Here is a 22,997-nt window from a genome sequence, read left to right as displayed (position 1 = left end):
GTCCAGCTTGGGTTCAAGAATCGTTTTATCGCAACCACTTTGTTCTGCTCAAATAGATGGAATGAGTAGGATTGAAGGTACATTTAGACAACAATCTGCAAATCGGTGTCTGTAAGAACGTGTGTCTGTAAGAACGTTCTCTCCGGATTATCGGCCCATAGCATGTAAACATTCGGTGATCACCATCATTGTCAGTAGCGCATCACCCCATGTAAACCAGATGTGCTGCTGATAACATGATCGTTTTATCAATCATTCCTTTCCCACCTCTATTTGTAAGCCAGTAAATGAGCACCAACTAACTTTAGTATATAGTCAATCTGCGGTTAACAATAGATTAAAACCGACCCACTGAAATGCCCTTTAGACATAGACCAGTATGAAATACAATGTTCCTTCTCACCCTGCCTGGAAACTACCCTGCTTATATTGAATAAGTGGGGAGGCCTTGGTGTATACATACATATACATTTGTGCGTGCGATGAAAAGCTAATAGTTGTCACTCCGTGTCCAAGTTCTCCAGTAGGGAAGCCTCCTGACCTGTCCTACCCTGCAGATGCATTGTGAAAGAAGCCTTAATAGGAAAAAAGTCAGTCTTACCTTTACAGCAGACATGTTAGTGGATCCTATTTATTCAACACTCTCCCACCCCGCAATGCTTTTCTGGACTTTGGAAGACTGATCCTTACAGAATCTTGGTCTTTATATTTTTACAATGCTAATCCTCAAGGGTTTTCTGTGAGACAGCCATCTCCACACGTCTGACAGCCATCTCCTTCATAATACGCTATCACTGTATCTTTTAACTTGGGAGCCTATAGATGCTGGATGCAACTCTATTCCGTGGCATCTGTCAGATGTATGCACCAGGAAATCCTCCTGACATACACCCGCGGCCTATGCTGCAAACACGGACTTTTAACCATTAATGAAATATGCTATATAATACTGTTCTCTTTTTTCCAGGTCCTTGTATAAATGGTCAATGTCTTTACCGTGCAACATGGTCCTGAAGAAGGCTGTAGATGGACTGCTCTGCTCAATGTGTCACATCCACCCGAGTTATTTCTCTTTGCTCATGGGCTGGATGGGTATTGCCCCTCCTCCGATACAAAGCCAGCACAGACTATCTATTACAGATGATAGCAAAAAGCAAGACCTTAATGCTGCTCTGACCGATGACTCCAAAAATGCACAAGCACCTCTTGCACTTACAGAGTCTCATCTGGCCACACTTGCTGCTTCGTCACAGTCTCCTGAAGCCATCAAGCAACTGCTGGACTCTGGTTTACCCTCACTTCTTGTTAGGAGCCTAGTCAATTTTTGCTTCAGTCACATATCTAGTTCAGACTTTGCTGCGACCTCCACAGACGCCACACAGGAGAGATTCCGGCGGCAGCACTCATCTCAGCACTTTAGTAGGATGCCAGTCACGGCAGACCTGGTGGCACCTATTCTCAGGTTTCTGACTGAAGTTGGCAATAGCCATGTTATGAAGGACTGGCTTGGAGGTTCTGAAGTTAACCCCATGTGGACAGCACTTTTGTTTTTACTTTGTCATTCTGGTGCCAGCTCAGCAGGTCATGTGAATGGCTCACAGCAGACCAATTCTAGGTGCACTTTACTAAACTCAACTACAGGAAACGGTCTGACCACACAACAAAGAACCGCTGTGGAGAACGCAACCGTGGCCTTTTTTTTGCAATGCATATCTTGTCATCCAAATAACCAGCGATTAATGGCACAGGTATGAGAATGGGGCCCAAGGGGTTTCTATTGGTTTCCTCTTAAAAAAAACTGGAATGGGTATTTTCTATACAGTCATTGTTAGAGATTACATTGATCTTGAGTCCTGCAAGTCCAGACTAGTATGCAGGTCTGTTGTATTAAATGATTGTATGCCCCGTGTAATTACAATTCTGGAGCATCTTTTCTTAGGACTTTGTATTGTGCCTGGGTTCTGTCACTTCTCCTGTGGGAAGACGTGTGATTGGACGGTATGAGACTATATAGGGGTAACTCCCAATTGTCATTTTATTCATTTTTTTATGGAGAATAAGAGAAGCGGCACATTGCAGAAATCTGAGAAAAGACACTCCACAGCTTTTCATGAGTTCACCACTGCTGTGGCCCATCGTACAATATTGTCATTCCTCAAAATCAGAAAAGTTTGCTTGTCACGAAATTTGCATCAGAAGTTAGGATCACTGTAATAATCTGGTTCTTTTTCCACTCACCCCGAATGGCGGCCAACTTATGCATGATATAGCTCTATTTGTCTTGCAGTTATCATTTTTCATGTTTAGTGCCTCCTTAGGTTTTGGGAAGTGCCTGTCATGAGAAACTTCTGATACTCAGCTGTCTATTCTGTTTTTTACTGCCCTAGCCCAAACATGCTTACCAATGTTGCTTTCTATTTAAGAATAGGATTGTGGTGTAGATCCAGCTCATCATTAAAGCCGCTTGTGTGTCGGGCGGTCTGGAGTTATGATCTTTATGTTCGGTTCATTGAAGTTTAGGGAGTAGTGATGATCGAACATGCTAGGATGAGGTGTTATCTGAGGATGCTCGTGTGCTGACGAGTGTCTTCAACGTGCTCGAGAAATATGTTCACGTCCCGGCAGGGGACCTGCAGGGATTGCCTAACAAGAAGGAAATCCTTGCATGTGTTCGACAGCCGTGAGACATGCAGCTGCGGGGACTCTCACATATTTCTCGAGCACACTGAAGACACTCATTAGATAACGACTTATCCTAGCACGTTCTCTCAATCCCTACTAGGGAGCAAAAAGTTATTTAAACCAATTCAGAATCCAAAAAGTTACTAAATCTCCAAATCTTCAGCATTTGCTAAGAATCATACCTCGGCTCTGCTTATGACCTTAGCACATGGCCGTATGTGTCTTTAATCGTGACTTAATGAAGGATTGCACTTTCTATACTTTACCTGGTGCTGGAAGTTTATCAACTTTGATTATTAAAAGTGTGAATCGAGCATGATAACGGACAGAAGCAACTATTTGTCAGCAGTCATGTCTTGTTTTCGGTTCACACCTCTTTCGGCGCCGCAGGTCAGTTTACACAGCATAGAAGGAGCAGCAAAGTGGACAGGAGATTTCTATAAATCCCATCCACTGTGCTTGTAATGTAGAACGCAGCGTTTTGGACATAGTGAGAATACGCTGAATCCAAAACACTACTATTACTGATAATGGTTAACCATATCCACCATGTATTTCACAGAGGCAAAGGCAAATTAATGTACTATTAAAATTCAATAATTTATTATACATAAACACTTATTAAAATAAAACAAGAAAATTCCACATTATTTCTGAGAGTAAAACAAAAACCAGGGACTATGAGAAATGGGACATAAATAATTCATGAAGCACTATTCATTCATAATATTAAATTGGTATATAATCAACAATATTTAATAAAAGTGCTCAGTGCTACAAATTATTGCCATAATGCCCAACTTATGATGTTATCGTAACATACTATTCACTAAATGTAAAGTGCCTAGTTCTAAAAGTGCTATACCATGCGCTATTGTCCATATCTCACAACCATCATTTACTTACATAAGTGTTTGTCCCGTGTGAATACCCTCCGGTACCCCAACAGCACCGTTTATTGGCTTCCTCAACAGGGGGCATGTCAGATCATGGGCACGCAGCCCTAACACATCCTTTTGTCATGAATGTTTTCTGACTGCAATAAATAGGAGAAAGTGATATTTAGTTTTGAATTTGAAAATCGCTGATAGCAAAAACGGACACAAAGATCAAACACTGATAAGAAGAAAAACAGATGAGAAACACTGAGGTCATTTGGACCGTTTTTTGCATGTGAGATTAACTACAACCTCTGAATGAAGCAGCAGAACCACAATGTAGGAGGCAGGTGGACCTGTATTTTGGGAACAGAACTTTTGAAGGGGTTATCCACTTTCAAATCTTTGTCTCTAAACGGGACGTTTTGTCTACACTGTCTCATCTGATTGGCTGCTGCATTGCCGACATGATACCAGTGCCAAACACAGCCGTGGCAGAGACTCTCTGGTGGACCTGGGGAAGGTGAGCACCGTGCAGTTTTGCTATCTTTTAACAAACTGCAACTAGGGCACAAATGATCTGAAAAGGGATATCCCCAACCAAACTTTCATTTTTATATTTATAATTTTGGCAGTCCTCTTTTTTATTCCGTACAATCCCTATATTATAAAGAAGTTAGGTACAGATTTTGTTAGAGACTTCTTAAGTCTGGTCATTTGTCCTTGGTCAGTAGTCAATTTTTGGGAACAAGTGCACCATTTGGTTTGCTGAAACTTGTGTTTTTGAAACAGTGTTTAATAACTGACAAAAATGTCTAATCTTTAGCTGTGTTTTCTTTTATCAGCTGGTTTCACACTTGCGTTGGGCAGAGCTGCTGACGCGCCAACCGCAACAAAATGCAACATGTTGCTTTCGGCGCAGCGTCTAAACGACACGTGGAGGCATCTGCATGCATTCGCATGGTCTGCTTACCCATTGTTAGATAGGTACGCAGGACGCATGCTGACGTAGGCGGAGCTGAAGGAAGAGGCGCTGCAGTGGGCGGGACTTAACGGAGGAACTACGCAGTCCTCAGCAGCTCTGCCCAGTGGAGTGGACTGGTCAGTATCTTCTTTCCAGTAAACCCTCTGTACTTGTGTTACAGGTTCTCTGCGAGCTTTTCCAGTCTTCTCCACAGCGTGGGAATCTCCCAGCCTCTGGAAACATCTCTGGCTTCATCCGAAGGCTTTTCCTGCAGTTGATGTTGGAAGACGAAAAAGTTACCATGTTCCTTCAGTCCCCCTGCCCTGTAAGTATTCGTGGCCGCTACATCGTGTCAGTGGGCACCTGAGATGTCTCTGGTTGGAGTCTTTCGGAAGTGATGTGCTTCTCGATGTTCCTGCCCTTGTCTCGTGAAGTCATTTGCTGCCAGTTCTATTTTTGCAGTGTCCTTCATAGATGTGAGATCTGTGAATGGTTTGTCTGGGTCATCTTGTAGTCCATTTCAGCTTTTATTGCCATTTTTGTCTTGTTTCCCATATCAAAATGCAATAATGTCGCTTCTGCCAGCCAGCCATTGTTCACAGACTAAAAGCATGCCCCCAAGTAATCATATGAGCTCTGCCACATTGGTAAAGTCTATAAAACTAAGCCCCATATCTCTGAAACCGTATGGTGGATTTAGGAAAAAAAAATACAGAAAAATAAGCGGACTACTCAAAGAAGCAGCTGTAAAAGATTCTGACAAAGAACTGGCCACTTTTCACCTGGTGACAGATGCTCTTTTATGTTTATTGTAAATTGTCTTTACACAGTTTTTTTGTTTTGGGTGTTACATTTTTGACATTCTTGGTCTACCAGTATGTTTGCCTTTAACAACCTTCCCATGTTGTTTGGATGTGGTCCAGATTTTAGACACAGCTGACTGTGAACAACCAACATCTTTTGCAACATTGCGTGATGATTTACCCTCTTTTAAGAGTTTGATAATCCTCTCCTTTGTTTCAATTGACATCTCTCGTGTTGGAGCCATGATTCATGTCAGTCCACTTAAATTTGCTATAGTCATTCAAGTTAGCCCACAAAATAAAGTTAACGATTTATATGTGTAGCAAATGAAAAGTGTAGCCTCTTGCCTAGCCATATCAGATCTCATACTTTGCACTGATGAGGGGCAACACTCCGAAACACTGCCTGCAAATAGAGATTCTGATTTGGCTTTTTTCCTGAGTCATCACAAGGCTCATTAAAGGGTCGATATTGACTTGTAGGATCGCTACTGCCAATAGGCAGCGCCACAGATCAAGTCCTCTTCCTCTCTGAAGAGGCAATTTGCAAATGAAAAGCATAAACTTTAAAATGCGGGAAAAAAACCCAACTATTTCTTTCCCCTATTTCTTCCTGTAAATAATTAATAAAAATTAGATAATGGGATTTATTTAACCCAAAATGATGCCACTGAAAAATACAACTCATGCCTCTAACAAAGAAAAAAAAGTTATGGCTCTTGGAATGTGACAATAATAAAAGTGTAAACAAGGGCACCTTAGGCCCGGCCTTTGAAGGGTTAATACCAGTTATCAGTATATTATTCTGTATTATTGAGCATATTTATTACTCTCGTGTTGTACGAAATATATAATTTAAGGGAACCTGTCACCCCCCCAGGTGTTTGTAACTAAAAGAGCCATCTTGTGCAGCACTAATGCTGCATTCTGACAAGGTGGCTCTCTTAGTTATTATTCGTTGCACTGCAGAAATAATCGCTTTTGAATTTGGTCCCTCATATCTATGAAATCGCCAGGGAGGCAGGTCTTTCCCCCCTCATCCAAACGCCTCCCAGCCGTCACTCTGCAAAAAGGGCGCCGCCTCCTTGGCGTTATTCAGTTGTCCAGGCGCCTGCGCTGTCATATTCTGCCTTTGTCATGCGCAGTTCGCGCTGCCCAACAACTGACATCACTTAATGTCTTGTTTACTGCGCCTGCGTGCACGCGCGGCCCGAGAGCCATCTTGTCAGAATGCAGCATTAGTGCTGCACAAGATGGCTCTTTAGTTACAAACGCCTGGGGGGGTGACAGCTTCCCTTTAAATTCATGGGTCAATTTTGCTTTAGAGTAGATAACAGGGTATTCTGTAATGGTGCTCGGGGTAACCAATCCACCTCCCGTCATCCATGGCCCCCGTCACTGTCTGTTCACGGAGTTCTAGCGATGGCATGGCACATCAACACTTGACTGCTGCAGGTGGCTGCACTATACCACTGCAGTAAGTGTTTGGCAGCAGCGGTCACGCATCATGACACTTGTTCATTACTAGAACGGTGAACAGAAACCAGTGGGAATCCATGGAAGCATTGGCATGAGAACAGTAAGCAATTGGTAAGTATCACTCCTTTATTTAGGGCGACCATTTCAGTACTATACTGTCCAGCAGATGGCAGCAGACACTGGAGATTTAGATATAAAGCTTTGCTTGACCAGGTGAGCCATGTCCCCTCTCCATGCACATGATCTTTCAGAGACTCATTTATTCACTAAACTTCTGGAAAATGAGTTTCAAAACTTTTATCCAGGTATTTAGATACAATTTTTCGGGATTTTATACTAAACTTGAATGAATAGAAATGCCTTCCAGATAAATTTGCTTTATCGGTCAATAATAGATCTTCTGTTTCCATTTCAGCTGTACAAAGGCAGAATCAATGCCACCAGTCACATCATCCAACATCCCATGTATGGAGCAGGACACAAGTTCCGCACGCTGCACTTGCCTATCTCTACCACACTGGCAGAGCTGCTGGATCGGGTGTCTGGTAAGAGAGATGGTGTATATAATGATTCGGCGCTTGTTATTGGCACAAGTCTGCATGTGAAAATGAACCTTCAGAGGCTTACCGGGGATGAAGCATATGTTCACACATTGCATTTTTGCAGTGTTTTTTATGAAAATGAAAATCTGCTCTCTACAGTACCAGAAAGGGCCATGAGCTGTCAGAAATCTCCGGCACACATTTTTTCCTGACTCAATTTGAGAACCGTAGCCTTTTTTAAATCTGCAATGTGTAATTTCTTGCTGCGTTTGTTCACTTGTAGAAAGCAAGCAAGCGAGCAGAAACACAGTAAAAAAAACTAAATTTAAACATATGTATTGTAAGCCCTTTTTCCCCCCAAAATACATGTGTTTAAGTAAAAACAAATACATGCTTCCAATGGCGCCCACGTCTTATAAGGGATTGCCATAACTTGCACACATAGCATACGGCTGGGGTAAACAATGGCGCCCATGTCTTATAAGGGATTGCCATAACTTGCACACATAGCATACGGCTGGGGTAAACAATGGCGCCCATGTCTTATAAGGGATTGCCATAACTTGCACACATAACATACGGCTGAGGTAAACAATGGCGCCCATGTCTTGTAAGGGATTGCCATATGTTGCACACATAACATACGGCTGGGGTAAACAATGGCGCCCACGTCTTTATAAGGGATTGCCATATCTTGCACACACAACATACGGCTGAGGTAAACAATGGCGCCCATGTCTTGTAAGGGATTGCCATAACTTGCATACACAACATACGGCTGAGGTAAACAATGGTGCCCTTGTCTTACAAGGGATTGCCATATCTTGCACACATAACATACGGCTGAGGTAAACAATGGTGCCCTTGTCTTACAAGGGATTGCCATAACTAGCGCACACAACATACGGCTGAGTTAAACAATGGCGCCCATGTCTAACAAGGGATTGCCATAACTTGCACACATAACATACGGCTGAGGTAAACAATGGCGCCCATGTCTTATAAGGGATTGACATATCTTGCACACATAACATACGGCTGGGGTAAACAATGGCGCCCATGTCTTATAAGGGATTGCCATATGTTGCACACATAACATACGGCTGGGGTAAACAATGGCGCCCATGTCTTATAAGGGATTGCCATATCTTGCACACATAACATACGGCTGAGGTAAACAATGGCGCCCATGTCTTATAAGGGCTTGCCATAACTTGCACACATAACATACGGCTGAGGTAAACAATGGCGCCCATGTCTTGTAAGGGATTGCCATAACTTGCATACACAACATACGGCTGAGGTAAACAATGGCGCCCATGTCTTATAAGGGATTGCCATATCTTGCACACATAACATACGGCTGGGGTAAACAATGGCACCCATGTCTTATAAGGGATTGCCATAACTTGCACACACAACATACGGCTGGGGTAAACAATGGCGCCCACGTCTTATAAGGGATTGCCATAACTTGCACACATAGCATACGGCTGGGGTAAACAATGGCGCCCATGTCTTATAAGGGATTGCCATAACTTGCACACATAGCATACGGCTGGGGTAAACAATGGCGCCCATGTCTTATAAGGGATTGCCATAACTTGCACACACAACATACGGCTGGGGTAAACCATTGCACCCACGTCTTATAAGGGATTGCCATATCTTGCACACATAACATACGGCTGGGGTAAACAATGGCGCCCATGTCTTATAAGGGATTGCCATATGTTGCACACATAACATACGGCTGGGGTAAACAATGGCGCCCACGTCTTTATAAGGGATTGCCATATCTTGCACACACAACATACGGCTGAGGTAAACAATGGCGCCCATGTCTTGTAAGGGATTGCCATAACTTGCATACACAACATACGGCTGAGGTAAACAATGGCGCCCACGTCTTATAAGGGATTGCCATATCTTGCACACACAACATACGGCTGAGGTAAACAATGGCGCCCATGTCTTATAAGGGATTGCCATATCTTGCACACATAACATACGGCTGAGGTAAACAATGGCGCCCATGTCTTATAAGGGATTGCCATATCTTGCACACATAACATACGGCTGAGGTAAACAATGGTGCCCTTGTCTTACAAGGGATTGCCATAACTAGCGCACACAACATACGGCTGAGTTAAACAATGGCACCCACGTCTTATAAGGGATTTCCATAACTTGCACACACAACATACTGCTGGGGTATTTGTGTCCGGCTCTTGTCCTTACTAATGTAAGGGAGTTGGAAGCAGAGATTTCCCCCCTATGACATCCAGATGCTGTGTAATTGCATATGAACAATGTCAGCTAATGAGATAACTTATTCAGATAAAGGAGGGTTCTATTGGGAACTTGTCAGTAACTCTACTGAACAAGCAAAGGTAGTGTGGCACAGGGCAGTGGATGACACTGGCACGTGCCTACTATGGTGCCATCTGCTGTGCCATTGTGACAGAATTGGGCTTTATTGATATGCAAACTAGGTCAGTAAGTGCTGTGGAGGTTTTGGTGCACTTGCAGCCTGTGGCTCCTCTTCCCTTCTCCTGCTGGTGCTGACCCCGCTTCTTGATTGATAGCGGAGACCGAGCCTCTGCTGCAAAACGTCACTTTTGTTGGAGGCTGCTTCAGAGGACAGAAGCCACGAAGAGCCATAGACTGCAAGTGCTCTGATACACCCGCTAATTTATTTATCAATGAACAAACGGACCAAACACTGGTGACACACCGATGGTAAAAACGGACACATGGACCAAACACTGGTGACACACCGATGATAAAAACGGACACACGGACCAAACACTGGTGACACACCGATGGTAAAAATGGACACACGGACCAAACAATGATGACACACCGATGGTAAAAACGGACACACGGACCAAAACACTGATGACACACCGATGATAAAAATGGACACGGACCAAACACTGATGACGCACTGATGGTAAAAATGGACACACGGACCAAAACACTGATGGCACACTGATGGTAAAAATGGACACACAGACCAAAACACTGGTGACACACTGATGGTAAAAATGGACACACGGACCAAAACACTGGTGACACACCGATGATAAAAATGGACACACGGACCAAAACACTGGTGACACACCGATGATAAAAATGAACACACGGACTAAACACTGATGACACACTGATCCAAAATACTGATGACACCGGTACCAGTTTTTCATCTACAGACGTGTGAATGAGGCCTAAGAGATCTGAATGGTAATGTGTGCAGTTTCTATGGTTAAATCTGGTGACTGAGCCACTTTACATCTTTGCTGTTGTGTTCTGCTTCCGTAATTGTACAGTGCATATTTTTAACACTATGTATAGTCTGGTTTTGGGTAATGAAATTAAAGGGAGGTTGTCATGATTCATGCTGCCCAGACCACAGGTGCAATAATAATAATCTTTATTTATATAGTGCCAACATATTCCGCAGCGCTTTACAGTTAAGCAGTTTCAAACAGTCATAAGTAATAACGTTAACAATAATATAATGATCAAAGCAAAATAAAACAACCTTGCTCGTGAGAGCTTACAATCTATAATGAGGTGGGGGAGATACAAAGCACAGGTGTGTATTTTCTATGATGGTCCAGCCATCTACAGGGGGTGGGGATAGGTGGAGGTAGTGAATGGGGCTACACACGCACACTTACAAATAAAATGACTTTGATTAGAGAACGTGATAGGCCGCTCGGCACAAATGTGTTTTGAGGGACCGCCTAAAACTGCAAGTTATGGCTGGTCCTAATTTCTTGGGGTAGAGCATTCCAGAGGTTTGGCGCAGCGCGGGAGAAGTCTTGGAGTCCGGAGTAGGAGGTACGGATTAGTGCAGAGGTTAGTTGAAAGTCGTTTGCAGAGCGCAGCAGTAGGCTAGGCCGATAGCCAGAAATGAGGGAGGAGATGTAAGGGGGTGCCGCACTGTGGAGAGCTTTGTGGGTGAGAACAAGTACTTTGAATTGTATCCTGTAATGAATGGGCAGCCAGTGTAATGACTGGGCAGCCAGTGTAACGACTGGCGAAGAGCGGACGTGTCCGAATGACGATTAGCCAGGTGGATGACCCTGGCTGCTGCATTAAGGATTGACTGGAGAGGAGAAAGTCGAATGAGGGGGAGGCCAATTAATAGAGCGTTACAGTAGTCCAGGCGGGAGTGGATCAGGGTGACAATTAGGGTTTTTGTTGTTTCCATGGTGAGAAAAGGGTGGATTCTAGAGATGTTCTTAGGTGTAAGCGGCAAGAACGGGCAAGAGATTGTATATGGGAGGTGAAGGAGAAATTGGTGTCAAACATAACACCCAGACAGCGCGCCTGCTCCCGGGGTGTTATTATGGTGCCACCCACGAGCAAGAATTCAGAGTGTGAGTGCGCTATCACAGCCAGGTGTATTTTTCTCCTGGAACACTTCGGCATATCCACTGTAAAGTTCTGGCCAGAGACCAAGACAAGACTAGTAGTCTAGACCAGCACCACCCAGACTAGTTAACAGGTGTCTCCCTTCTATGTACATAGGGAGAGACCTGTCAGTGCTGGATGAAGCCACCATGGTCTTTATCTACATCTCCCAAAGAATATGGTCTCTGATACGCTGGGGTGTATCAGAGAAAAATGAGGCTCTGATTCATGCTGACCGCTGTGTTGGCTGAAAGAATCCTATGACTGATTCCCTTTAAAAGGAGTCTTATCAGTATGACTAGATGGTGGCCCGATTCTAACGCATCGGGTATTCTAGAATATGTATGTCCACGTAGTATATTGCCCAGCCACGTAGTATATTGCCCAGCCACGTAGTATATTGCCCAGCCACGTAGTATATTGCCCAGCCACGTAGTATATTGCCCAGCCACGTAGTATATTGCCCAGCCACGTAGTATATTGCCCAGCCACGTAGTATATTGCCCAGCCACGTAGTATATTGCCCAGCCACGTAGTATATTGCCCAGCCACGTAGTATATTGCCCAGCCACGTAGTATATTGCCCAGCCACGTAGTATATTGCCCAGCCACGTAGTATATTGCCCAGCCACGTAGTATATTGCCCAGCCACGTAGTATATTGCCCAGCCACGTAGTATATTGCCCAGCCACGTAGTATATTGCCCAGCCACGTAGTATATTGCCCAGCCACGTAGTATATTGCCCAGCCACGTAGTATATTGCCCAGCCACGTAGTATATTGCCCAGCCACGTAGTATATTGCCCAGCCACGTAGTATATTGCCCAGCCACGTAGTATATTGCCCAGCCACGTAGTATATTGCCCAGCCACGTAGTATATTGCCCAGCCACGTAGTATATTGCCCAGCCACGTAGTATATTGCCCAGCCACGTAGTATATTGCCCAGCCACGTAGTATATTGCCCAGCCACGTAGTATATTGCCCAGCCACGTAGTATATTGCCCAGCCACGTAGTATATTGCCCAGCCACGTAGTATATTGCCCAGCCACGTAGTATACAGCACAGAGCAACGTAGTATATTGCCCAGCCACGTATGACACAGGTTAAAAAAATAAAAAATAAACATATAATCACCTTCCGCAGGCGCATTGTAGCTCTGTCGCCTGTGTGGGGTGCAGGCGGCAGCTTCTGGTCCCAGGGCGTGATGACGTCGCGGTACCGTGACGTCATGGCAGGTCCTTCTGCCAGACCATCCTTGCCACTGGAACGTGCCGCTTGCATCGTGATGAGCGGGAAAGGCGGCGTAGGTGAGTATATAATCAATTTTTATTTTTTTAATTATTTTTAATATTAGATGTTTTTACTATTGACGCTGCATAGGCTGCGTCAATAGTAAAAAACTTGGTCACACAGGGTTAATAGCAGCGGTAATGGAGTGCGTTACCAGCGGCATAATGCGGTCCGTTACCGCCGGCACTAACCCTGTGTGAGCGGTGACCGGAGGGGTGTATGCGGGCGCCGGGCAGTGAGTGCGGGGAGTAAGGAGTGGCCATTTTCTTCCGGACTGTGCGCGTCGCTGATTGGTCATGGCAATGGTCGTGGGCGTTTTGCCATGACCAATCAGCGACTTGGATTCCATGACAGACAGAGGCCGCGACCAATGAATATCCGTGACAGACAGACAGAAAGACGGAAGTGACCCTTAGACAATTATATACTAGATTAACCCCACACACCCTCCCAAATTGCATATATTGGGCAGGCAGATCTTTGAAATATCAATGTGTACACCTTTACATCTACTGTTGTTGCATTCTTGAGTAATTGGCATTTTCAGTCTTATGCAAATAGATGTTAAGTGCTCTGAGAGTGACAGAACACTTAGGGTACGTTCCCATGTTCGGTTAACGCAGCGGGTTGGATGCTACGTACATCCACAGAGTCCAACCCACAGTATCCAGATGTTACAGCATAGTGGATGGGATTTCAAGAAATCCCATCTCCACTATGCATGCATCGACGCCCGTGGCTTTCCTGCGGAGACGGACATGCAGCACATCTTTCCAGACCGCAGCATGTCTATTTATCTTGTGGAGACACGAGTCTCCGCAACATAAATATCACCCATACAATGTATTGGACTCGCTGTATTCAAAAGCCGGCAGCGCTTTGGACAGAGCGGACATGTGCTACGTCCACAGCGCTGCCTAATACTGACCGTGGGGACATACCATTATGGCACCACTGTCCCCCTAGGTTTCCCTGCCCAGTACCAATCGCTTTAGCTCTGTAGCTCACCAATTTCCTTGCCTGACATCACAAGGGCAGTGAGCAATCAAGTTAAAGGATAGTCTGAAGGTCAAATAATCTAAATATCTATTTAGTGTCATAATCTTAAAAATCAAACCCTAATAAACATGATATAAAATATTTAGCACTGTTTACTCTTTTAGACTATTGACTCAACCTGGATGGTGTTAAAATGTGGATGTTCAATTGAACTTTGAATGCCGGACATGAGCAGCGTCATACGGTGTACTGATTTGTATCACGCCTCTGAGTGTTTGTGTGCTCCTGGCTTCTGTAAGTCTGTAGCACAGCAGAGTTAATTTATCTGGTCATTATTTATCATGTCATTCCTGTCTGACAATAGACAGGGAAATGGATGGAAGTCAAGTGTTTTGCATTTGTTATTTCATTATACAAGAAATGGCGATGCATTCCGTAATGGCTGCATTTACCCTCTGAGTCATGTCCATGAAAATGTCACAGATAAAACTGACTGCCGCTCTGCCACAAGAAGTCTGTGCAGAAAAGTGTGATTATGGGCTCAAAATATACGGATTCCTAAAATGTTCCAAAGTCAAGGACGGTGCGCTCCGACAAGGGCTCCGTGCAGCAAGTGTGATGGATTTCACATCCGCTAGGGGGACAGATATTGCTAGCGATTATTCTTGCATTGATAAAGCTTTCTCCTTTTAATGACCTTGAATAAGTGACTCGTGTTCCTTCCATGTCTGATGTGCAGAGATACTTACTTTTCTCCATCCTTCTTATATCAAGTATTGGGCCTCAACATCCTTACTAATTGTATTGCCCCTGTACATCTATAGGCAGACCGGGTTTATCTTCTTTATAGACCTCATTGTTATCAGTTGGCTTTATTTCATTGACCGATTGAGAATTGTTTTCTGTAACCTGTGGCTTTCCGAACATCCCATAAAAAGTAACCTGGAATTGTGAGATAGGAGAAGCATGGTGGTTATCTGTCCTATTTCTGATCTAACAGTACTTGCTTTTGTAAATGACTGGAAATATGAGATGCTGGTAACAGCATTTACCTTGTAGCCACTGTAAAACTTTAGGTAGACGCGGCTGGTGACATTGTGCCACAATCATAGTCCTTAAAGAAGCAGCCTTTTCTTTCTCTTTTTCAGTTTTTCCTTTTGCCTTCCTGTAACGTTGTTTTTCTGTTTGAGGGGGGTTCTTTTTGCATCGCAAGTTTATTAGTTTTTAATTTTATTTTTCTTTGTGATACTTAAATATCCTTACTGATATCTAACCACTTAGATGCTGCTGTCGCTCCTGACTGCAGCGTCTGAGGGTATGTGTCCACGGGCCGTATTACATCCGGAATAGCTGCGGATTGAACACTGCGTTCAATCCGCAGCGTCCAGATGTTACAGCATAGTGGAGGGGATTTTATGAAATCCCGTGTCCACTATGCGTGGTAACACGCACCCGGCGGCCCTGCGATTCCGGACATGCAGCTCGTCATTTTAGACCGCAGCATGTCCGTGTACCTTGCGGTGACGCTGCGACGCCGCAAGGTAAAAAACAGGGCCCTATGTGTGGGGTGCGATGATTCCGGTTGTGTGCAATGAACACATCCGGCATCATCATGTCTACACCGGCCATCCTGAAAGTGGACACGTACCGTTAGAGATTACACTGCTATGGTTGGAGCTCATTTTTGACCACAGCAGGTGCTGGCTGTATGTGTGATAAGGACTCGGCTATTGATAATGTTCTCTAAAGTGTAAGGATATTGTATACAGTCTATATTGTTTCTAAGCACATTCCTTATCTTGCTGCTGAAGTCTCCCTGAAGGCGTATGCCTGTTTTAGCAAACTCATCTTCTTCATTGTATAATGAAATGGTGTGCATTTTTCTCATATATTTACTGTATCTATTCTTTGAGAACCTCTGACAAGTCATTGAATTTGCAGCAATCATTGTTTTATAGGGAATCTGTCACCATGTTTTTGCTACCTGAGAGCAGCATAATGTGGGCACAGAGACCCTGAATTTTGCGATGTCACTTACTGGGCAGCTTAGTGTATCTTTTAATATTTAATAAAAAATCAATGTTTTATCAACAGGAGATGATCACTAAAGGACTAGTAAACCTGCTGCCGTGTAGTTCTACACCACCTCCTCCACTGATTGGCAACTGTGTACACTGCATAGACAGAAAGCTGCCAATCAGTGGTGTGGGCGGGTTGTTCAGAGCTCAGAGGAGATGCGCTTGTGGTTCTCCAGCACAAGCTTGTATTGCCTATTCAGATAAATCATATACGAGTTGTAACTCTTACATTCCAGCGAGTATTTAACATGGGTGCTGAGTGTTCTTTACAGCATGTTGGATTTGCAATCTACAAAGTAGAAATGAGAGTAGGGAATCACACTTCTGGTTCAAGTTCCACCAGTGATTCAACGAAACCTGCTTTATCTGGGGCACCTAGACAAGTACGTATGGGAAATGCTACCAGACTGTTGTTGGCATTGAGAAGGCTAATAAACATGACAGGTTGTTGTTGGGTTAGATCCCTGGTCAGAGGATTGGCTCTGGATTCTCATTTTGGAAGCTATACAGCTGACTTAATAGGAACCGGTCAGTCACGCTGTGGTTATTTAATACACCAGAGGTTATACCAGATACAAGAGGGCTCCAATACCCGTGGGAATTTCTCCCAGTTGACATGCCTCTCCTGGGTAAACGGGAGCTGATCAGCAGTACTCTGGGACAGACACGGACCCCTCCCGTGACCACACGACCTGCTAACAGCTCATCTGACGGGATGCCAGTCTTGTACCTTCACGGATCTGATATTGATGACTTCTAAAGATAAATCATCAATATCTTAGTCCTGGGCAATCCATTTAAGCAAATCCCCCTTAGAGCCGCAGTGTAAAGCATAAAGCAGTGGCTGAGCAGCAGCCAAGCTTTGATGAGACAAGCTGTTCTCCAGACTCCGTCAGACTTTTACCAGAAGAAGGTAACCTAGGTTATGCAGACATTTGTAATATCAAAAAATAAGACGACCGACTTATTCTAAGTATTTTAGCTTTCTAAGTATCTGGTATCCATATGCAGAGAATATCAGATCGGCACAATCAGCCCTGGGACTAATAAGCATTCACTTCATCCATCCCATCTACTTTCCTGTGATGGCTTACTGTTGATTGAGTTTTCTAAAGTGACCTCCCTGTTTGTATCTCTTAATAGACACTCCGAGCATTACTGCTAAGTTGATCAGTGAGCAGAAAGATGACAAGGAAAAGAAAAACCACGAGGAGAAAGAGAAGGTGAAAGCGGAAAATGGATTCCAGGATAATTACAGTGTTGTTGTTGCTTCAGGTAAATGTGTATAACAGCATGCGAGCAAATCTTACACGCTTCTTCCCTAAATCTAATTACATGGTCAAAAAGGCACTTCCGCCCACAGTGTGGAAATTGCCAGGTCACAAGTGCAGTCACGTAGCCCTGGAGAGCTGCTGAAGATAGCATGATTGCTAACAACATGGGAAATAAAAAAAAGTGATACTTCAAAATCGATAGTGGCAAATTTATTTTTTTTTTGTGAATCCGTTTTGATAAATCTCTCCCAATATCTAATTGTATAATATATAAATATAAGAAGTGGATAAAGGTCTGAAGAATAATTTGTTCTTTTTTTATGCCATTTATATGCATTATGTTACCCATCAATAGCTACATAAGAACCCACAGTTTTTTTATGAAGATTTTATGTAGCCTGAATTCTCTACATTGGCAAAATTTTTCATGCATTGTTTTCAGAGAATATCTGTCCTTATCCATTTTTGTTTTATTTTACTCCAAAGGGTTAAAGTCCCAATCAAAGCGGGCCGTGTCCTCCACTCCACCTCGTCCACCATCAAGACGAGGAAGAGTAATGACTGATAAAGTAGGGGGCTCTTCCTCAGGAGTGGACTCTTCCAGCAAGACCATCAGCATCCCTGTGTTCCACCTCTATCATAAATTGCTGCCAGGTAGAGTTTCTTCACATAGTTTTACATATATTTAATATATATATATGTGTGTGTGTGTGTATATGTATTTGCACTCAAGATGAGTTAAAATTGCATTTCCATTTTTTATTTGAACATAAATTGTTTCTGTCGTGCAGGTCAGCCCTTACCTCCAGAAATGACCCTTGCACAGCTCCTCACCCTCTTGTATGACAGAAAGCTCCCCCAAGGTTTTCGTTCTGTAGATCTCACAGTTAAACTTGGTTCCAAAGTCATCTCTGATCCAAGCTTATCAAAAACAGATTCCTTTAAAAGACTGCATACCGAAAAAGGTTTGATTTTAATATATATATACTTGTTTTCATTTTTTCTTTCAGAAATTACGTTACATTAAAATGGACCTGTCATTAGTAATACTACCCGAACAACAGGACACCTGAGTCCCAGCCTGGTTTCACGATTGTTAACAACTGTATTTTTCTGAAACGCTGGGAGATGACTATAGGAAGACACCCGTCTGGTCCGGTGCAGCCGCCAGCCGGCTACTCCCCGCCCTGCTTCAGTTGATTGACAGGTCTTTCCAGTGTTCCCAGTCGTTTTCTGCCAGCATTTCAGAGAAAGACACAGCTGGCTGGAATTGTTCAACCAGGTTTTAATTCCAAGGAGTCCGCCTTGGGGACCTGTCGTAGGGCCCTGGCTGCCATAGTAACCCATCAGTACCTCTTGATTGTGTTACTGGCAGATGATGCTTGGGTAGCTGCAGTTAGTCCATTTATAAGCCACTGTCTGTTATGGACAGTGACCATTATGTGGTTGAAGAGTAAGGATTGTAACCAACTTCAGTGCTGCTTTTACAGACAGATGCCAACTGTGTAGAACAGCTGACATCTGCTGCATATGAAGCGGACCAGGACTTCTCCACGGCCAATGTTGTAGAATCCAGCACACTGGCAACAAGTGCATCTCCATGAGTATCTAGCTAGGTAGGGTTATTACATCGGAATCCAGGAGGCAGAAACGCTGCGGTTATGAAGATTAATCATGAAAAAGCCAATCTTATTGTTGTTGTTTTTGTGTAACTTAACAGACAAAAAGCTTGTGAGGTATTGAATTTGTGCATGGAAATATAGCGATAGCGGACCGCTGTACTCCGCTCAGTCCCATAGACTGTAAATGGAGCAGGAGTTTGCATGCTTCACTAATGCTATATTCCATTACGTCACTAGTTTTCACTGGACTTACCCTTTTATCACCACTTCTCTGGTTAGATAACTAGCATATTGGGTGGGGGTCTCACCCCTGGAACCCTTACAGATCGGAAAAGCAGGGAGCTTTTATCCCTGTTACAAATTGGAGCGACTTTGCGCATGTCTGACCACTGCTCCATGCATTCTACTTGTGGCTGCCAGAAAAAGCCGAGTGCAGCGCTCGGCAGCCACATAGAGCATGAATTGAGTGGTGGTCGATCATGCGCACTGCCACTCCATTATAACGGGGATAGAAGTTCCCCATTGTGCAGATCGATGCAAATCCCCGCTGTCTAAGGCTGCCGTCACACTAGCAGTATTTGGTCAGTATTTTACATCAGTATTTGTAGCCAAAACCAGGAGTGGGTGATAAATACAGAAGTGGTGCATATGTTTCTATTATGCTTTTCCTCTATTTGTTCCACTCCTGGTTTTGGCTTACAAATACTGATGTAAAATACTGACCAAATACTGCTAGTGTGACGGCAGCCTAATACTGTAGGATGGTTTCACACACACACACACACACACACACACACACACACACACACACACACACACACACACACACACAGATAATGGCCATTTTGATGCAGGTATTTGAGCCAAAGCCAAAAGTGGTTGCCATAAAAGGTAGTTTAGAGACAATCGTTGGCAACATGCTGTAAACAACAAAAAAAGCGTTAATATGCCAAGAATGGCTGAAAACTTTATTAAGCAATCAAATTACTAGTACTGGAAATATTCCTTTATAAAATTAGAATAACCCTTACAGTCTTCCCAGTATAATTTTCTTTCTTTTTGAATCCACTTCTCACTTTGGCTTAAACTGTATCAGAATCGGCAGTAGTATTTCTCCAGAATTGTTCTGTGTGACCCCAGCCTCAGCCTCTGTACAAGAAATGTCCATCTTTATATGAAGTCATTGGAAGGAATCCATATGTTATCGTAGTTCTAAAAATGGAAAGTTTAATTAAAAAATGTTTCATCTTTTTGTGCCTAATTGGGAACAGAGTTGGCTTGGGGGGCTGTCTGTTCATGAGCGACAGATTTAATACAGTTGTTATGACTGTGACAGAGCGCTTCATTCTGATTTATAGCTGCAACCAGAGGCCTTTAAGTCGTTGTTTTGCTTGACTGTTTTACTTAGGCATAAATAGCTAGTTTTGCGCAATTACCAATTTTTTATACTACAGTTGGGAAATCGTTTGGTCTTTGCTGGCAAGAAATACACAAAACGGTTTTCCTAAAGGGATTGTACATCCCCTTTACAACAAGCTACAGTACTATATGGCTTGTTATATATTGCAACGAGCCACGGTGTTTCTTCCACATTATCACCATTTTAATTAGCTAAGATTCATATTAACTCATCAATCATTAAATTTCCATTGCTGCCTAAATTTAGATCCGGTTGTGTTTTTCATATATATTTTAATTGGCTGTTTTATTCGGAGATGAGGAAATAAAGGGGGCCAGCTTCATTGTTGCATTTAGGCTGCAATAGCACAATAACATTGCTGCAATAAGGCAATGTGTGAACGCAGCCACAAGCTCTGAGGTTGATGAGCAGGAACTAAATAACATTCATATTAACAAATGCATATTTGCTATTTAAAAAAAAAAAAATCCTGAAATCTTGCAGTTTTCACACTGGCCTTGAGCCTCACAGTAGGCTGACCATTTAATCTAATGTAAATTAGCATCTTGTGCATGATTTAGCAATACGTATGATGCGTTTGCATATTCATTGATCATCAATTTGTGGTACTTGTCTATCTTGCAAAAGAACACGGCGATCTGCTTGGTGCCTGCCCTGAAGATGACGTGTTGAGCCCAGGAGATGAATGCATGGAATCTGTTTTAGATGAGTCTTTCTTGGAAACCTGTCCAATCCAGTCACCGTTGCAGGTGTTTGCAGGAATGGGTGGACTGGCGCTGATCGCTGAGCGTCTTCCCATGCTTTATCCAGACGTCATTCAGCAAGTAAGTGGTGGATTTAAAATAATGGCACTTTTAATGTACATGAAACCTAAAAATGTGTTCCCATTAGGGATTTTTATAGCTTATACAAGGGACATACAATAAATCTCAGATGCGTGGTGCTCCGCAGAGACCTGCTTCTCGAGAATGGGGACCTATCACGTACCGCCGGGAATGGAGAGGTGGACTTGTACCATTCTCTTCATTTATTTGCATAGGCATTCCTAGCTCGTATCTATAAGACTTTTATGGCACACCACGAGGATGTCATCAATGGCCCAGAGAGAAGTTTCCATTTCTGAGTACAATGTGAGTGTTTTAGCAGATCAGATTTTATAAAAGTAATATGAACTGGTGATTTGAATAAAAGGAACATTTATTTAGAATAAATTTACAATGAAAAGGGATAGATAAAGGTAAGATATAAAATGTGTATACAGGACCCCTATGAATGTGAGAGAAGGATCTGACCTGTTGCAAAAGGGTGCATTTTTTAAATGAAGTCAGACAACAAAAGGAAAAAACAAGCACACAATCAGCACCGCTCACCTGTGCTCCCACCTCCACCTAACGGCTGATGTCTTTCTACCACAACCATATGGGGTGCTCGAGAAAAAAGAAACAGTCCGTGTAAAATGAGAAAAATAGGAGAAGACGAGCACTCACCATTGGTATAAGCAATGTCTCTCTTTATTGTGGCTTCATGTATAAAAACAGCAAGGCAGTGCAGGGAAAACCTGCGGTTCCTGACAGACGACGATCGTTTAGCTCCTCTGAGCTTCAACGGGTCTACAGATGATGCCGAGAGGGTAGGTATATCTAGTATTTCCGTTTCCACGGCCCACCTGCCTCTGACGACGTCACCTGATTGAGGAAACCTACTGACATCTAAAACATACTTTAAAAACAACAAAACAAAATGAAGCAGAGTTAAATTAAACAAACACTCTTTTGCATATTACTTATTGGACAAAGATAATCATAAATATAAGATCACAAAAAAACTGACAAATCAGAGCGATCATTCAGTCCGAGCGGACCTGTCGCATTGAGTCTCAGAATCCATCTCTCCTCTTTCCTTAACAGTAATCTGTGCAAATTACCCCCTCACTCTGGTAACTTCACCTGTTCCAAGCCTGCAAACCGTAGACAAGTAGCATCACCCTCATGCTGCGTCCGTATATGATTTATCAGTTTAGGAACACCTTTGCCTGTACTTATGGATTTAAAGTGTTCTCTAAATCTAATGAATAATGGGTGTATGGTTTTGCCTATATAATAAAAGCCACATGGGCAAAGTAATACATATACGACGAGCTAAGTTCTACAAGAAATGAAGTTCTTTACTATATGTTGAATTGGACCTACTTGGATCATTTTACCTGTCAGGTGAAAAGGACAGAAATTGCAATGACCACATTTCACATTGCCCTGTGGGATACCAAATGACAGCCAATTAGTTGTTTTCGAGGAACCAACACTATTATGTACTAAAATGTCCTTTAGGTTTTTACTGCGGCGACACGCAAATAATGGTCCCTGACTAACCGGACCAGCTAAGCTGGAATCTTTTTCTAATATGTGCCAGTTACGTCTTATTGCTGTCCTTATGTTTTGGTCCATTAGGCCAAATGTGAAACTAAAAACGAATCTTTTTTGCATTGGTGCGTTTTTGCTTTTTTTGTTATAGTTTTCCGCCGTACTCGCTTGGGTTAAA

General features: G+C 43.2%; 1 protein-coding gene across 7 annotated transcripts in view; it reads left to right on the top strand.

Moving 5' to 3' along the window:
- Positions 1–22,997, top strand: part of BIRC6 (baculoviral IAP repeat containing 6) — a 397,034-nt gene that overhangs the window by 232,523 nt on the left and 141,514 nt on the right. For all 7 annotated transcript variants that reach the window (XM_077283020.1, XM_077283019.1, XM_077283017.1 and 4 more), the window contains exons 55-61: positions 968–1,748; positions 4,706–4,849; positions 7,222–7,351; positions 17,287–17,418; positions 17,904–18,071; positions 18,209–18,382; positions 21,087–21,283. In XM_077283020.1, the coding sequence (XP_077139135.1) occupies positions 968–1,748; positions 4,706–4,849; positions 7,222–7,351; positions 17,287–17,418; positions 17,904–18,071; positions 18,209–18,382; positions 21,087–21,283 (1,726 nt within the window). The remainder of the gene's footprint in view (positions 1–967; positions 1,749–4,705; positions 4,850–7,221; positions 7,352–17,286; positions 17,419–17,903; positions 18,072–18,208; positions 18,383–21,086; positions 21,284–22,997) is intronic.

Source organism: Ranitomeya variabilis, chromosome 2 (genome assembly GCF_051348905.1).
Source record: "Ranitomeya variabilis isolate aRanVar5 chromosome 2, aRanVar5.hap1, whole genome shotgun sequence".
NCBI classification, from domain to species: Eukaryota; Metazoa; Chordata; class Amphibia; order Anura; family Dendrobatidae; genus Ranitomeya; species Ranitomeya variabilis.
The sequence above is the reverse complement of the archived record's forward strand: the minus strand, read 5'-3'. Positions and strand labels throughout refer to the sequence as shown.